At 37.8% G+C, this 15,755-nt stretch overlaps 3 protein-coding genes and 1 long non-coding RNA gene across 14 annotated transcripts in view; 1 reads left to right on the plus strand and 3 right to left on the minus strand.

Moving 5' to 3' along the window:
- Nucleotides 1-4,392, minus strand: part of Larp (La related protein) — a 37,438-nt gene extending 33,046 nt beyond the window's left edge. For all 4 annotated transcript variants that reach the window (XR_012993638.1, XR_012993639.1, XM_076323295.1 and 1 more), the window contains exon 1: nt 2,527-4,392. Coding sequence is in view for 2 of the 4 variants with exons in the window: in XM_076323295.1 (XP_076179410.1) it covers nt 2,527-3,361 (835 nt within the window). In the remaining 2 variants the exon portion in view is untranslated. The remainder of the gene's footprint in view (nt 1-2,526) is intronic.
- A 1,325-nt stretch (nt 4,393-5,717) lies between these two features.
- LOC143152613 (protein ABHD18) lies at nt 5,718-9,459 on the minus strand. Of its 3 annotated transcripts, none has more exons than XM_076322914.1 (9): nt 8,899-9,459; nt 8,442-8,526; nt 8,173-8,355; nt 7,939-8,051; nt 7,708-7,873; nt 7,358-7,555; nt 6,984-7,275; nt 6,239-6,524; nt 5,718-6,142 (listed from the first exon to the last, which is right to left on the minus strand). In XM_076322914.1, exons 1-9 carry the CDS (start codon nt 8,988-8,990, stop codon nt 6,082-6,084), a joined length of 1,476 nt encoding a protein of 491 aa, XP_076179029.1. In that variant the 5' UTR covers nt 8,991-9,459; the 3' UTR covers nt 5,718-6,081. The 3 variants fall into 3 exon arrangements, with proteins under 3 accessions (XP_076179029.1, XP_076179030.1, XP_076179031.1); XM_076322915.1 differs by having other exon boundaries at nt 6,239-6,506; nt 8,899-9,457; XM_076322916.1 differs by having other exon boundaries at nt 7,708-7,846; nt 8,899-9,455.
- Nucleotides 9,460-10,865: 1,406 nt separating this feature from the next.
- LOC143152753 (elongation factor-like GTPase 1) overlaps nt 10,866-15,755 on the plus strand; it is a 31,321-nt gene continuing 26,431 nt past the window's right edge. Inside the window, exons 1-4 of one of the 6 annotated variants that reach the window (XM_076323215.1) lie at nt 10,866-10,994; nt 11,979-14,532; nt 14,847-14,969; nt 15,222-15,370. In XM_076323215.1, coding sequence (XP_076179330.1) covers nt 12,110-14,532; nt 14,847-14,969; nt 15,222-15,370 — 2,695 coding nt within the window. In that variant the 5' untranslated portion in view covers nt 10,866-10,994; nt 11,979-12,109. Of the gene's footprint in view, nt 10,995-11,017; nt 14,533-14,744; nt 14,970-15,221; nt 15,371-15,755 lie in introns of those variants that run through there. The other 5 variants (XM_076323213.1, XM_076323212.1, XM_076323211.1 and 2 more) reach the window with 5 other exon arrangements.
- On the minus strand, nt 11,554-15,727 carry LOC143152761 (uncharacterized). Its single transcript, XR_012993635.1, has 3 exons — nt 15,154-15,727; nt 12,392-15,071; nt 11,554-12,316 (listed from the first exon to the last, which is right to left on the minus strand). It is a non-coding gene; the product is annotated as an uncharacterized LOC143152761 (long non-coding RNA).

Consider the following 15,755-nt stretch of genomic DNA (forward strand, 5'->3'; position numbering starts at 1 on the left):
TAGCGCTTATTACTATACTTTTTCCAAGTATCAGCGTACCGATACCAATTCGAGTACCAGCGGTTAGGAAGCCCTAATGATATTTGACCATTCGATCTGATATCAGATATCTCTACGTACGTAGGTATGTATATATATATCTAAACCACGAGAAGTTTGATAAGTAGTCTTATCTGGTACAATAGACCGGTTCTTCTCGTATTTTCGTCCACGTATATGTAATCCTCTTTTTTGACCATTCGCAAACACCGAAACATTATCCTACGTACTTACACGTTCTATGGCGCTACTTTTTCAATTCACCGTCAAATTTCCGTAATCGTCTATGATAAATGATAATAAATAAAGTTACAATCGATAAGTTGACACTATAACGTAACAGAGACTCGAGCACGTAAATTGTTCGTTTAATGATCGAGCGAAAAACATTTTCCGCGATACACCACTACCTACCGACCGACAAAATTTTCACATCGTTTTCCTATACAACACTGCCAACCAACAACATCGGTATTAGTTATTTCGTTCTTCGACTTACTAAATGTGACATTTGTTCTACACTTTTGCACAACTAATAATAATTACTAAAATCGATCGGTTAATCGTAGTCGAACGGATTCGCTCGTTTATAATTATCGAACGATGGTTTCTGTTTCTTATCATGGGTCGAGGCCGAGCGTCCCGAATGTCCGTATCTCGATGAGACTGTATCAAGTTTTATGCAAGACTGTAAAACTTTTCCTTGTATCTCGAATCGATTAAGCTTTCACTTTTTTGTCGAAAAACTACATACAATAATATATCAAAATTTGAATTTTCATCGCTATACTCCGACGCGACCTATGTAGTCGATACCCATGATACTCGAACGCAGTTACTCAAGACCGTCGAACACACGAATCGAAAGGTTACTCGCGCTGAATAAACAATAACAGAACGTAGCGTTGCTCTATTCCAAGTTCAAATACAAACACAATTTACACAAGAAAATATTTACGTTTACGTGCCGGAACGATCTACATAAAAGTTGTTAATTAATTAACTACTTTTACAAGTACCTTCTTAACAATTACCTCCGTCCCTGCTGGTGCACGTTCACGGTATAACAATCTTCGATCGATTAAACAAATTCAATTGTAAATTATATAAATGGCTTAATCTCTTTCAGTATATTCTAACTCGGATCTTTCCTTTTTCTTCTTCTTCTTCTTCTTCTTCTTCTTCTTCTCTCCCTTTTCAATACGATGATTACTCGTTCCACGAATAAACCGAATTCAAAAATACTAATTCGCGTCTTTATTTTTCAAATATGACCGAAACGGTCTCATCAAACCACGTGACCAAAAATTCTACGGAACTAGAGGAACCGCGTGGTCGCAAATTGATAAAGAACGCTAGATCGTGTCATTATTTTTTAGACACGACCGAAACGGTATTGAATCGCGTGTTCGAAAGTTTTACGAACCAGAGAAAGGGCGGCCAGAATGGAGATCAAATGTTCGTTATGCAAATGAGGAAAGACTATACGCATACGACGTGTTGAGACTTGATTGCCAACATGGTTGTTTTCTTTGCCACGTGTATCGAGAACTCGTTGGCAGTATACAGATAAGACGGTTGATTTGAACGTACGAAATTCGATATTATTATCGTTGTAACGATCAAACACCTGAACTACAGCCACGTGTAACATCTACTCGCGTTTTCTCGTCGAAACGTACTTTCTTCTTTCAATAATACGATACCTGAATAAACTTTCAAAAATAATTATATCGCGCGAAAGGGAGAATTTACTTCGTCCGATCTTCTTAACAAATTAATGTACGAAGAATGTATTACACACATCTATTATACACTTGGTATAAATTAGAGAAATGCTTTCGAAATCTATAAATTAATATGTTGCAAAATCACTGTGAAAATATTCGTAATGTAAAATTGATTTCTTTCTCTTTTTAAGTATATAATAATTGTCTTTATATCGCTCGTTTTAAACTAATCGCGATTCACATTTCCATTTGTACAATTTGTTTCTCGTGTTTGCACATTTTATGTGGAAATTATATTGGAATATAATTTTAAAATCTATTGAAAATTCAATACTCCAGCGGTTTATATATATATATATATATATTTATTTAAATACGTGTGACTTTTATTCTATCGTATGCTTTTCGCAACATTATGTAATACTGGCAGTGGAAAAGATAAAGCTACATTTCGAAACTGATATAAAATAGTCTACGGTATAATGTACATAATATATTGCAAATAAAAAGAAATTACTTTCTCTTGGTACAATAAATCTTTATCCGTATTCCTTATACTTTCATATATATATATATATAAAATATTATACGACTTTCGAGCAAAACTTCATCTTATACTTTAATCTCGTATAGATAAAGGAAACAAACGGTATGAATATATTTTTTCGACAAGTATTTAATATTTATCAACCGTGTACTCCTCGCACGACGATATAAGATATTCAAGATTTTTCTGAATGCAAGAGTCAACACTTACCAACAATTTCTTGTTGCTGCGGTTGAAGTACCCTCTTCTCTTTTTCACTTTGCTTTTCCAAAGTCGTTAAAGCTCCAGAAGGCACGGCAGTAACAAAATTCAAAGGTGCAGTTTGCGTCGTGGTTTTACTTTTGGTCCAAGGGTTGACGATAGGCAGAGGTGCTTCGACGTACTTGATCGGTTGCGACAATTGAATTTCCGACTCCACCTCTGATTCCTCTTTATCTTTTGGAAACTCTTTGCTCCCCACGATATGATCCGAACCACTTCTATCTACACGTTCGCGTTCCTTATGCGATCTCTCGTTACTTCCGCTATGTCCACGAAGCGGATGTCTGTGATCTCGATGTCTATGCCGTTCTCTATGCTCTCGATGTTGTTCCCTTAATTTTTCCTTTCTCCTAGCACTCTTTGGTGCTACCGTCTGGAACTCTCCGTTGCTTCCAACGTCACCATTTCTCTGCTCGCTTTCAGGAATCGTTTCCTGTTCCTGTTCAACCGGAACCTCTTTGTGCACGATCGGTTGACTGTGTTCGGTGGAAAGTGACAATTCGTTCTCAAAGGACTTCTCCAATTTGATCTGCGGATTGATCCTTCTTCCACTTCTCTGATAAGTTTTTCCCCTGGCAGTCAGATTTTGCGAGGATACATAATCTTTGACAAGTACTATTTGTTGATCCACCTGACCACCAATGTTCTCTTTGTTGTTACCCTTAGTATTGGAAGGTCGAGTTTCGCTTCCACTTTTGGAGTTTAAGATACTTGCGTAAGAGACTCCAGGGCCCTCCTCTCTCTTAGTACTTCCCTGAGCACCGGTGGCCACCTTGGCCGCCATCTTGAACGGTACGCGCCGAAAGACAAAAACACGAGGTCCCGGAACACGAGGGATTGACTCGAATAGTTTTTTTACAAGATGTTGCTCCCTCTCAGGCGGTCGAAGAGTCCTGAGAAACGTCGAGCACTCTCGGGCACATTAATTCACCCGAGCAGCCTCGTCGCAAGATCGAAAGATTCGAGACGTTTCGTGCGTCGATGCGGCTTTAAAGCACCAATCTAAAGGCATCCTCCGCGCCGTGGACCGGACGCATGTCTGCCCAAAGTTCGTGCAGTATTGCACGAACGCGTTCAAATTTTCACAGAAACTACGCGATATTTGCGTCGAATCACGGGCGTCGGTACTTCTGCCAGCACGAGAGAACGCCCACTCGAGAGACTCGTCACGAGGGATCGTTCTTTCCAGAAGGCGCAGCGGGCACGCACGCGGTCGTTACCAAATAATACTCGAAATATGTTTCTTTCTATTTCTCAGGTATAAGAATTCTTTCAATATTTGACGAACAAAACAAAAAGCTCAACGAAATAGGAGTCGTTTCTGTTGATTCGGTTGAACGTTCGTTCGACGAACTTGAAACACACGACGTGCACGAGGCGCGATCTCGAGGTTGCGTGGTTAAGAATACGCTGACTCGGCGATTTCACGGAACGAGTAAAAATCAACCGGTGCGGGAGAGTTATTGAACGATAACGATTCGGTCTATCTGTTCGCGGACGAAACTTTGCTAATAAAACGCACGCAGGTAAGAAACGTATGTACGTGTATGAAGTACGATAAAAGGAGCTAGCAGACAACCAGAATACACCTCGTTGGAACGAATAATTTTTCTTTGTCGCAAATATCCTATAGAATTCGTGAGTTTTCCTCCCGGTTTGCTTTTAGCACGGACCGAGAAATTTTGTCACAACCGCAGTGAGTTCAAGAGCACCGTTTTCAACGTCACGTTACCACGGATTACGTAAACACGGCATTTTCGGCGATCTTTTTCCACGGAAAAGCGATCCACAAAACACATGTGGCCAACGCTGGCTCCTGGCCTTTACGCGAGCGGCTACGGAGCATCCGGTTGGATCGATTCTACCGTAACCCCTATAGGTAGCGCCACTCCGTTTCCTTTTTCATCAATACCCGCGTAATTTAACCTGTTATCGTATAAACATTTATTTTTTAAACGCGAAGGAAATTTATTCAGAAGTTATAAATTACTCTTGATTTATACACATCTATGTACTACAATTATTTCGTCTATTGAATTAAGAATAATGAGTAAAAGTTACAATAGCTAACAAGTCAATTTTTATTTGAAATTAAATTTTTTAGTTAGTAAAAAATACATTTTTATTCTAATAAATCATTCCTTATTCATTACGATTTAATTGCGAGCATTCATCCTTTGGATAAATACAATACAATATGTCTATGTATCTCTTGTTTCTGTTTCCATCGATTAATTTTCTACTCATGAAAAGTTCCATTGTCATGTCGTACGTGCTGCATGTATATAAAAGTACAATATACATACAATTCGTTCAAATTAGATCAGCAATAGAATTAACTGTCATTCGATTTTGTAATTTAAATAATCTTACTTGTTTTCTTTTTTGTTCTTTTAAAAACGAATAATTCTGATAACGAAACGGAAGTACGTTTTGAAAGTGGCGGTACACTTGTTTAACAAATTTAAATAAAAATTTGTTTCGAATAAAGTTATTCGTTGCTCGCAAATAATATCTACTTCCTTTAGAAACTTGAAAAACATTGATTTGAAGTTTCATTTGAATAAAAACACAATGAAGAAGGGAAACGAATAATCATTTTTAACTTTCTTATTCCGAGATTTTCCACCATTTCTGTCTTGCTTCTTAACGTCTTGGAGGGAGTTGAATATTATCTAGATAAAAAAAAATTATCTAAATAAATGATCGAATAAATGTCAATCATCTTTATTCTTCGTTAGAAGGATCTGAATAATTTGTTTACATTTACTCAACAAATAACGGATAATACTTTTTATTTGCTATTCGAAAGTTTTATTCACATAAAGATTTTGGTTATCTCTACCAAAAGATTATCGAGCTTAGATAATTGTTCGAAGTTCTGACTTCTCCCATTGGAAGATCACTTCTCACGTGTTATCATATCAATGCTGTTTCGCAATTTTGTATTATCATCTACGAAATCCAAGTCCAAGGAGCTCATATGTTTCATTTTTAAAGATTTTTTTGGTTTTGTATTTTGATATTATAAAATGAACAACTAACTTACGGCGACGAATTTTCGTTAATAGATGTAATAAAATTCACATTATTTCATATCAATTTATATGTAACTATTAAATAGTAAAGTAACCGTATAATCATAGCACAACATTATTTATTTCTTTTTACAGATTATATTACAATTTATTTTCACTCTGTTCTTGAACACTTCGTATAGTTTTTCTCTTTTTTACTTCGATTAATATTAAAGTATTCTGTACACATTGAGTATGTAAAGAGTCGTATCTGTTTACACAATTTACTATTCTTCTCTATAAAATTACTCGATTTAAGGACAATAGTAATTGCAGCGTTTCGAAAACAGAGACCGACTACAAATTTCCTTAATAATATCACAATTGGCCATTCAGATTTCCATTTTAACAAAATATTGTCTCGTAAAATTTATTTTACACGATTTCTAGTTAATTTGGATTTTCCATAAGATTGCATATATATATATCAACTGATCTGTAAAGGGTATTTTTTCAAAGATCGTTGAAATACTTCTGCTATAGTAGATCTGAAAGTAATAATTGAATTGAATGAAAATCAAAGTATAATTACAAACATAATTACATTTACCATATAATAAACTGAATTAGACTTATTCGTATACCTAAATACTTTCTGGTGAAGAAGATATGCGGTTACATGTCCCGCTTCTATGTATCGAACCTCGACGCCTGGCCAGATTTTTTCTAAACTCATACAACCGTCACGCGGTACGTACGCATCATCCCTCGCGCAGACAGCAATGATGAGTTTGGTATCAACAGGTACTTCAAAATTTTTTAAATGGGTACATTCGTCCATTATACCGCACATAAATTGCAATGCTTCCCGTTCACGCCACTTGTAATCCGAAAATAACGGATGCCTCGGAACTGGTAATAAACAAACGCCTATTGCCAAAGGAATATACGTAATAGTCATGCTCTTAATTAACCATGCTTTTACCTAATTTGTATTATACTGTAATATATAATTTACAAAAGAAGAAATTAAATTCGCATACTGCTTATGGATGCAGATACTTATTAATAGGAAGTTATTAATTAAAAATTCACACTTTGTCCTTATCTCGTGTTTAACTGTATTCTCTTTTAAATTACTTTATTCTAATAGTGTAACAAATGATCAAAGTTGCATCAATATTAATATTATTGCGATTTCAAATACAATTTGCGTTTACGAAAAAAGAAACAAAGTTTGTAGTGTGTAACTGATACTTCATGCAAATTAATGTGTAAATTATTTGCAGCATTCAAGTTCAGGATATTCGATTTTTAGATGTAAATAACGATTATGTTGCATAACAGTAATCGAAACTCAATCTCCGATCAGCCTACAGAAATACCTGCCTTTAAGTGCGTTTGAATCTTTTAGCTTAAATCTGTTAGAAATGAGATTAAGAGGAAATATTTTGGCTGCTGCTTTCTCATTGGTAATTTGGGTTTCCAGTTTATTGTCTTCGTTTGAAAATTCACAGCTCTTATTTAATTTACTATCGACCACAGTCTGAGTAGCAGTTGTAGTGTTTATTTTTTTATTAATCTCTTCATTACCACCTTCGGAGTTCTCTTTCAATTCATTCACCCTAGTCATACTTGCAGGATAATGTTGAGCAAAATGTTGACCAGCTAAGAACGCATCCTACAATCGAACGAATGGAAATATCTGTCTCGTAATCGTTATTTAAAAATTGTCGTTTCATCGGAAAAGACTGTTCACTCACTTCTTCGCCAACAATTCTCACCATTTTGGCAAGATCGTTTTGATAAAGCTCATTCGCAAAATATTGATTTTCCAAAAGTGTCCAATTAATAGAGGCACTCATTACTCCTTGAGTGAATACCGGTGATGCAGTTGACCATGAAAGACAAGGAATTAATGGTATTGGTTTTGGCCAATTAGTTGCTGCCAAAGAAGCCATCTACAATATTACACTCATTAATGTACCAAATAAACAAGAAATGTTATACTTTCCATAAGTAATTATCATTGTTATAATCGTTATCGGTACTTATTATTCAATAACTTGACTTGTTAGCATAGTGATATTCAATATTAACATATGATACAAACATGACCACCCATTGACAATCCTGTAAGCCCTAAGGGTCCAAAACCTTGTTGCTCGCACCAATTCAGTAAAACAATCGATTCCATTATTAAACATCCGCCCATGATGAAAATGTCACACACATTGTGCAAACAAGAACGTCTACAAAACACGCCAATGTTAACATAACTGAAAAAATATTTCATAAACTTAATATATCTTCACTTACAAATCTTCCGAATACAAGTTCTTACATTTGATTCTGTGGTTTTCTTAATCCGTAAAATGGGTTTTCCAATAATAAAGATGCAATTCCAGATTCTCTAAGCAAGGGTTTGGCGATTAAATTTCTTCTCCTCCAAAAGAACTAAAAAGAAACAACAAATTTATTCATTTAATGGTTGTTTTATCATTCTACATTTAAAGGTAAGGATTAACATTATAATAAAAAGTAACATTATAATAAAAATTAAAATCAAATTACTTACGTGATCTCCTGTACCTGCAAGATGTAGACAAATGGGTTTAGTTTTATGTGAATACCATTTACGCGGTAGAACCATTTGAAAATGTGCAGTTATCGTCTCGTTTGGCATTATTCCAGGAAGGTGCTTGTGAAACGGACTTTCAAAACATCCTTCTATTATATGACAGTCTGACCATTCTTCATCCTATATATACATATATATAAAAAATGCTATAAATACATATTTTTTTATATGTATTAAGGTGATTCGAGAAAATAATTACATCGTACCTTAGTTATGTTGATTGGATAATCACGGGGTATAAGATTATAACATACTTCTCTGTTGGCCACAACTTTTCTAAATTCAAATACCCTAAAAACCAAAATCACTTGTTAATTTTCATAAACAAGTAAAATTTAAAAAGAGAATACATTACTTATCATTAGTTACCAAATTATGTAGAAAAATTTGTTTAAATATAAAATTGCAAGAAGTGGCAAAAGTATCACGACGTTTCTAATATTTTTAAAGTAATATTTGATTTCCATTTATTTACAAAATAGCGTAATTCTCGAAATCGTTTACGCATTAAAAGAAAAAGTGTGAAGAAAAGTTTGCACTATGGTATATATACAGAATTTAATTGCGTCACATACTGTACGAATAACGGAGAACAATCTCGAAAGAAGAACCAAATGTTCGGGTTTCTTTTGAATGAACACAAGGTTAGAATATTTGACTTACCTTTTTAGATTTTGCGGGCTACCCCAGCCCTTCGTGAAGAATTTCGTGAGAAGGATGCTTCTGTAAACCGCGTCTAAACGACTAGGTGGCATTTCGTATAAATGTGTACAATAATCTAATCGTTATGAGATATTGTACGATCTGCTGATCGAAGAAATTTGCCCGAGATTCAAAAGTATTAATTCATTCAGGTACTTGTTCTCACAACTCGAAAGAATTCGGATGTTCCACACGAGATCACTCATGTCGTTGTTTTTAAAAAGCTACCAATGATGTGGACATTGTTCTTGAACCGGTTACAGACCTTCACCGCTGAAGACAATTATCGGATATTTTAATCAGACGATTGGTACGATCGTATCGGGTGACGTTCTGCGAATATATCGCAATGAAGGTTTGTCTCTCGCATTTTTGGCCGTATACGAATACAATCGTAATTTCGATGAACGACTTCCTTAATATTAACCATTCGCGAAACAATATACGAGACGGAAGTGCGCGCCGCATCTTTTCAAAATTGATAATCAACGTAGCGAACCACCGTTGATCATGAAATTCGGTAGACTTTCTTTATTTTCAGTTCGAGTTTTATTGTAGTGTCACCACGGAGTAATATATATAACATATACGCACGATGCAATGGCTCAAGCAAAGCATCTCAGACTTGCCATCAGAGGGCTACGGGCAACAAGGCGATTTCCGTGAATTCGAAGTAATTTTTCTATATAGAAGAACAATAATTAAAACTTGAATAGATTGTGCGTCATACGAAATAAACTTTAAATTTGTTAAATGTTCTTTTAGCGAAGTAAATATTTTTTAGTCACTTAGGTTATTCAACGAATAATAACATTTTTCTGGATTTGGAATATTTATTGTACGATTCTTGCAAACTTTTTCGTTTCAAATACAAGTCCAAAAGCAGAATTGTGCTATTACCTAATGCATGTCTTTTTAAATAAAAATTAGATATTACGTAAAAGTTAACAGTATCAAAAAGTTCAGTTTGGTTTCGAAAAATGAAAAAGAGTTACGTGATCAATGTATATTTTTGTGTTTGCGAATGGCTGTAAATGGGCACAAAAGTTTAAAAAAGAATTTTTTATGCATTAGTTTTGCACGTTTTGCAAATAAAGATTTTTTTTCTAGCACAAATTTACTAGATAGCATCGAATTCTGTAAACATTTTTGGATGATTTATCCTCCAAAAATGTATCAAAGTGATTTTCAAATCATTCGAGTTTTGAAAATATTAGTCTCTAACATTTGTATCATCGTGTACAATTACCATGGCGACCGTGGATGGCTCGTTTGTCTCGATTAATACGTTAATGTCGTATCTAGACGTATTCAATACTAATAGTATCGTCCAATAGGCACTTACTTTCTATATGTGAAATGTTTCAAATCAATTTTTGTCATATATTCTTGAATACTAATCACAAAGTTATAAAGAACCTTTTCTAATCACCCTCAGCTGTAAACAATTTGAATAATCAATTTATAAATAGAATTTATGAATTTGTAACAAGACACAGAATATTGGAAATGAAAATTCGAGATAGACGAAAAATTCTAGATCGGTAACTTTAATAAATGTTGGTATTCGTAAGTGTAGTAATTTATATTACTAGTAAACTTTGAATGTACCGAATACTTAAACAAGGTTGGTTCAATACCCTAAGAAAGGTAATAAAATTTGATGTTTTTGCCGGTTGGAAAACGATACTTACAGGTTTGTGTAAAATATAGTATGCAACCGTACACACGATATGCACATTACGGTTGCATGTGTGTATTATATATAACACTACGTGTCGGGTGTACAGGTATAATTGACTACGTGTCGGTAGTTCAGTTGAATATGGTTTTCAGAGTCGGCATCCATAAACGCAGAGTGCGCAACGAAACCACAGATTGGTTTCACGATACACAAACTTCCATTGAATGTCCAGTCTATCCCCTATCTTATCTATGGTAGAATGTTTTTTGAATCTGTTCGGTTTAATTGTTCGTGTTAACAGCGCTGTAGTCTTGTTCTATTCCGAATCAAACATGTTGTATTTGACTCTATACTATTCTGTTATTCTATACCGGTAAGAATCACGCACGACATAATCGTAAAGTGCAAATTCATACTTTTCACGTTTTACCTGACCAATACGCAACTTGCGCGTGCGTCGACATTTTGTTAAACAAAGTTCCATTTAATTTCAATAAATTTTTATATCCGGTTAGTGAATTTCGGTCGTTTTCAAGCGACTCGAATTCTTTAACGGAATTATTAATCAATATAATATACATATACGCGCATATTTCTGTAACAAGTAACTAATAAGTATTATGGCCGCCTCGGTGATACTCGTCGCGTATTAGATCGTGGAGAGTATTTGTTGGTTGAATGTTTTTCAAAGTCGATTAAACGATGTGTCGGTAAAAACCGTTTTGTCGAAAAGAATCGAGTTAAAGTGTTTCGTTACGTGGAAGAAGGTAAAAGTGAAATAAAGTTGATCGGAAGACAATAGTTTCTTCGTTCGTGTTCCTAACCTGCGAGGATAAGAAAAAGCGCCAAGCACGTTTTCGACCGATAAGTTACTCTTGTCCCGACTAGTAGAACTGTAAAATCAACTGGCATGCTGGGGAAAACGAAAACGATGATAACGAGGTTACGATATATACCTGTGTTCATCGAACGTTACGCACTTTGGAAACAGAATAAAGTGAAATAGTGTTTACCATTGTTGGTACAAGTTAGTATATTTATACGCGCATCGCACAATATCGTATATTATACATATAAACTTGATTTTTTGATTCGCTAATATCGTCTTCTTCTTCGTACAGTAACTTGTAGGTTAATAGTTTGTGTGCCGATAACACAAGTAAATCCGTTCCACCGCCTTCAAGATCTTAGTTCGATACTCTGGTTTTATTAAAAATTTGCCCGTTTATCGATGCGTACGAAGTGTATATAATTTATGTTTGCGTACAAATTAACCGCAGGATGCGTCTTGTTAGTGCAGAAAAATTAACAGATATTCAAAGCAATCCTGCTAATATTCGAAATATTTGTATATTAGCGCACGTCGATCATGGCAAAACCACCTTGGCCGATTCGTTGGTTGCCAGCAATGGAATCATCTCTAATAAACTCGCTGGCAAACTTCGGTATTTGGACAGCCGTCCGGACGAACAACTACGCGGGATCACAATGAAATCGAGTTGTATCGCTCTTTACCATAAGTACGACGGTCGAGAGTTTGCCATTAATTTAATAGATTCTCCAGGGCACGTAGACTTTGCGTCCGAAGTTTCAACGGCGGTTAGACTTTGCGACGGAGCCATTATCGTGATCGACGCATTGGAAGGTGTATGCCCGCAAACGCGCAGTGCTTTGTCCATTTCTTACGTGGAGGGTCTGAAACCAATTTTAGTGTTGAACAAAATCGACAGATTAATTACCGAAATGAAGTTATCGCCGTTGGATGCTTACGTGCACTTGACGCAGGTTCTGGAACAAGTAAACGCCGTAATGGGAGAATTATTCGCTAGCGACGTAATGGAGCGAGAAGAAAAAGAGGAACTAAAAAAGGAAAACGTAGAGTGCGTCACCGAAAGAAATCTAGCCGATTGGCAGTCCGTTCTGGAAGACTTGGACGACTCTGGTTTATATTTTTCTCCGGAACAAGGTAACGTTTTGTTTTCCAGCGCTACGGACGGCTGGGGATTCGGCGTGAAAGATTTTGCTAAGATGTTTTCTGTAAAATTAGGTTTCAGTGAAAAAGTTTTACTGAAAACACTCTGGGGTGACTTTTACGTAAATACCAAGACAAAAAGGATAATGAAAGGAGCTCAGGAGAGAGCCAAAAAGCCTTTGTTCGTTCAGCTTATTTTCGAGAATCTTTGGACTTTGTACGAAACGATAACCGTGCGTAGGGATAAAGAAAAAGTAATTTCGATGGCGAAGAGTCTGGATATTAAATTAACGGCGAGAGATTTGAGATACACGGATCCTAAGGCTCAACTGCAAGCGATTTGCTCACAGTGGTTACCTTTGGCTCGTGCTTGCCTCGACGCAATATGCGAGAAAGTTCCATCGCCCGATAATTTAACTTCCGAAAAGGTAGAGCGGTTGTTGAGCGGAAACATTGATTTCTCATCTTTGCCGGTTGAAACGCAACGATTAAAGGAAGCGTTCTTAGCTTGCAGTTCTGCTCCAGGCTTCCCCACCGTTGTGTTTATTTCAAAAATGTTCCCAGTGGAGAAAAAAACATTACCAGAGAACAAACTGAAACCGTTGACTCCGGAAGAGTTGGCGCAACGAAGAGAAATAGCGCGCACGAAACACGCGGAGAGATTAACGAAGGAAGAACGATCGGAAGAAAGAGCGTCGCAACGAGACGAAAACACGGAAAGATCGGACGTTGGAGTGAAATCATCGGAGGATGCGGCAACGGTTTCCAAGGTGAGCGAGGAAAGTTCGGAAACCGCGCTGGTAGCGTTCGCCAGAATTTATTCCGGAGTTTTGAGCAAGGGGAGCACCGTGTTCGTTCTAGGGCCGAAACACGACCCCCGCGAAGCGCTGGAAGGTGATAAAGTAGGCGAGCTACTACCGGTGGACACTGAGGATACAACGGTGAAAAATTTAAAGCCCGGCAGACACGTGACCAGAACCACAGTGCGAAAACTGTATCTTCTCATGGGCAGGGAATTAGAATCCACGGATAGAGTGTTGGCGGGTAACGTATTCGGAATCGGCGATTTAGAGGAACACGTGTTGAAGACAGCGACTCTTTCCACCACCGTTGCTTGCCCGTCCTTTTCGGAGCTAACATCGCTCGGTATACCTATAATGCGGGTAGCTCTCGAGCCGAAACACCCGAACGACCTGCAAGCGCTGATAAACGGTCTGAAACTACTGAATCAGGCGGACGCTTGTGCGGTCGTTTGTATTCAAGAGAGCGGGGAAATTGTACTGAGCACCGCCGGAGAAGTTCACTTGGAACGATGCTTGGAAGATTTAAAATTGCGATATGCCAAGGTCGACGTAAACGTCTCGGAGCCCATCGTACCGTTCCGAGAAACGGTCGTTCCCGCGCCAAAGATCGACATGGTGAACGAGGCGATCGAAAAGAAAACCGAAGACGCGAGCTTTAACATCGGGACTACCATTCGGCAGTGTTATTTCGAGATAGACGCTAAACCGTTGCCGGAAAAGGTTACCAAGATCTTGGAGGAGAATTCCGATCTGATCAAAGCGTTGTATCACCGTTATGGTAAATTGTCCTCTGACAAGGAACTGCCGGAGGAGCAAGAGGAGCTGGAGGAGCTGGAGGAGCTGGAGGAGCTGGAGGAGCTGGAGGAGCTGGAGGAGCGAGAGAAGCGGGAGGAGGATACGGGAAAAGCCGATCGAACGGATTCGATATCCGAAAGGAAACAAAGAGCGCTCGAGTCGTTCAAAGCAGAGCTGGTGACTGCTTTTCGAGAGGCCGGCCAACAAGACGACGACGTATTAAATCAAATATGGTCTTTCGGTCCACGCAATTGCGGCTCTAACGTCCTCCTGAACAAAACCGATTACAAACAGAACAAGTTTTGGGAGGCACGCTCCAAGTCTACCGATCCACGATTCCCGTGAGTATTTAGCAGTTTGCCGAACCAAGCTTCGAAAAATACTCGGACTCGATCTGCAGCCTACTCGATTCTATTCGATACTTTACGAAACTTTTCCCGAGTATTTTTCGGGATTTGACCAACAATCGAACACAAGTCGATTTACAAGTTTCTCGTTACCGAACGAGACAATTATTATGGGAGTTTTGCTAATCGATGGAATTTGATTCTAGCGCGGCTGCGGCCGCGTCCCGTCGTCCCGGGTACGCGAAAACAAAGGAAATAAAACGATCGTACGTCTAAGAAACCGTGTAATGTTATTTATGATGTATCAGATACGAAACCGATATGGTCAATGGCTTTCAATTGGCAACGCTTGCCGGCCCATTGTGCGAAGAGCCCATGGCAGGTGTCTGTTTTATCCTGAGGAAGTGGGAAATTCTTCAAGATTCTCATAGGTATAACGTATTCTCAATTCACTCGGTTCACGCGAAACGACAGTACGATAGTCTTTTCCAAACTCCCCTAATATCGTCCATCGATATTCAGTTTTCTTCCTTCTGTCCGTTTAAATGTACATTTAAATAAGTTTTCAACTAAATTGGAAGACGAGCGTTACCCGTTTCGTTCCTCTTGCTTTACCTTCTTTTTAGAGCGATTTCACATCAACACGCGTCGATCTGATTCGAAAAATGCACTTGTGTCGACAGTGAAAATTGCAGCCAGAATCAAGGTTACGTGGGTGGTCACTTAATTTCTGCATTCAAGGAAGCTTGTCGGCGTGCGTTCAACTTCGGACATCCTCGATTAGTCACACCGATGTACAGTTGCAGCGTTTTAGTCAATTCGGACGTACTAGGTAAGTTGACCGTAGAAACTTTAAACCCATCTACCGTTTAGCGCTCGATTTTCGCCAAGACCTTGGATCTCCACCTAACTTTGGTATCGCGTATCGCAGCCAAATAACCTCATTCTCGCCTGTGTGCTTTGGTCCAGGAACGGTAACAGTTGGGAGAAACTAACCAAGAGATGGTCAAAATGTATACGATCGGTAGCGAACGTCGTAACATTATGCTGTTCTCTTGAACGCAACGCGTTCTTTCCAAAAAGGTTTACGTACTCGCGTTTCAATCGTTGCGTTAAAGTGTGCGCCGCTATTACTATTCAAAGTGTAGTAATGTATTCATATCGAGGTCGAACATTTCCCCGAAGAACCGGATCTTCCCCCCCCCCCCCCGCCTCTC

This window comes from Ptiloglossa arizonensis, chromosome 11 (genome assembly GCF_051014685.1).
Source record: "Ptiloglossa arizonensis isolate GNS036 chromosome 11, iyPtiAriz1_principal, whole genome shotgun sequence".
NCBI classification, from domain to species: domain Eukaryota; kingdom Metazoa; phylum Arthropoda; class Insecta; order Hymenoptera; family Colletidae; genus Ptiloglossa; species Ptiloglossa arizonensis.

Excerpts from the sequence above, each read along its gene's own strand:
- LOC143152613 (XM_076322914.1), bottom strand. The coding sequence starts at position 8,990 with ATGCCACCTAGTCGTTTAGACGCGGTTTACAGAAGCATCCTTCTCACG. Across the intron at positions 8,356-8,441 it reads ATCCAATCAACATAACTAAG|GATGAAGAATGGTCAGACTG; the intron begins GTACGATGTAAT and ends ATGTATATATAG. Across the intron at positions 7,276-7,357 it reads TGAGAATTGTTGGCGAAGAA|GATGCGTTCTTAGCTGGTCA; the intron begins GTGAGTGAACAG and ends GTTCGATTGTAG.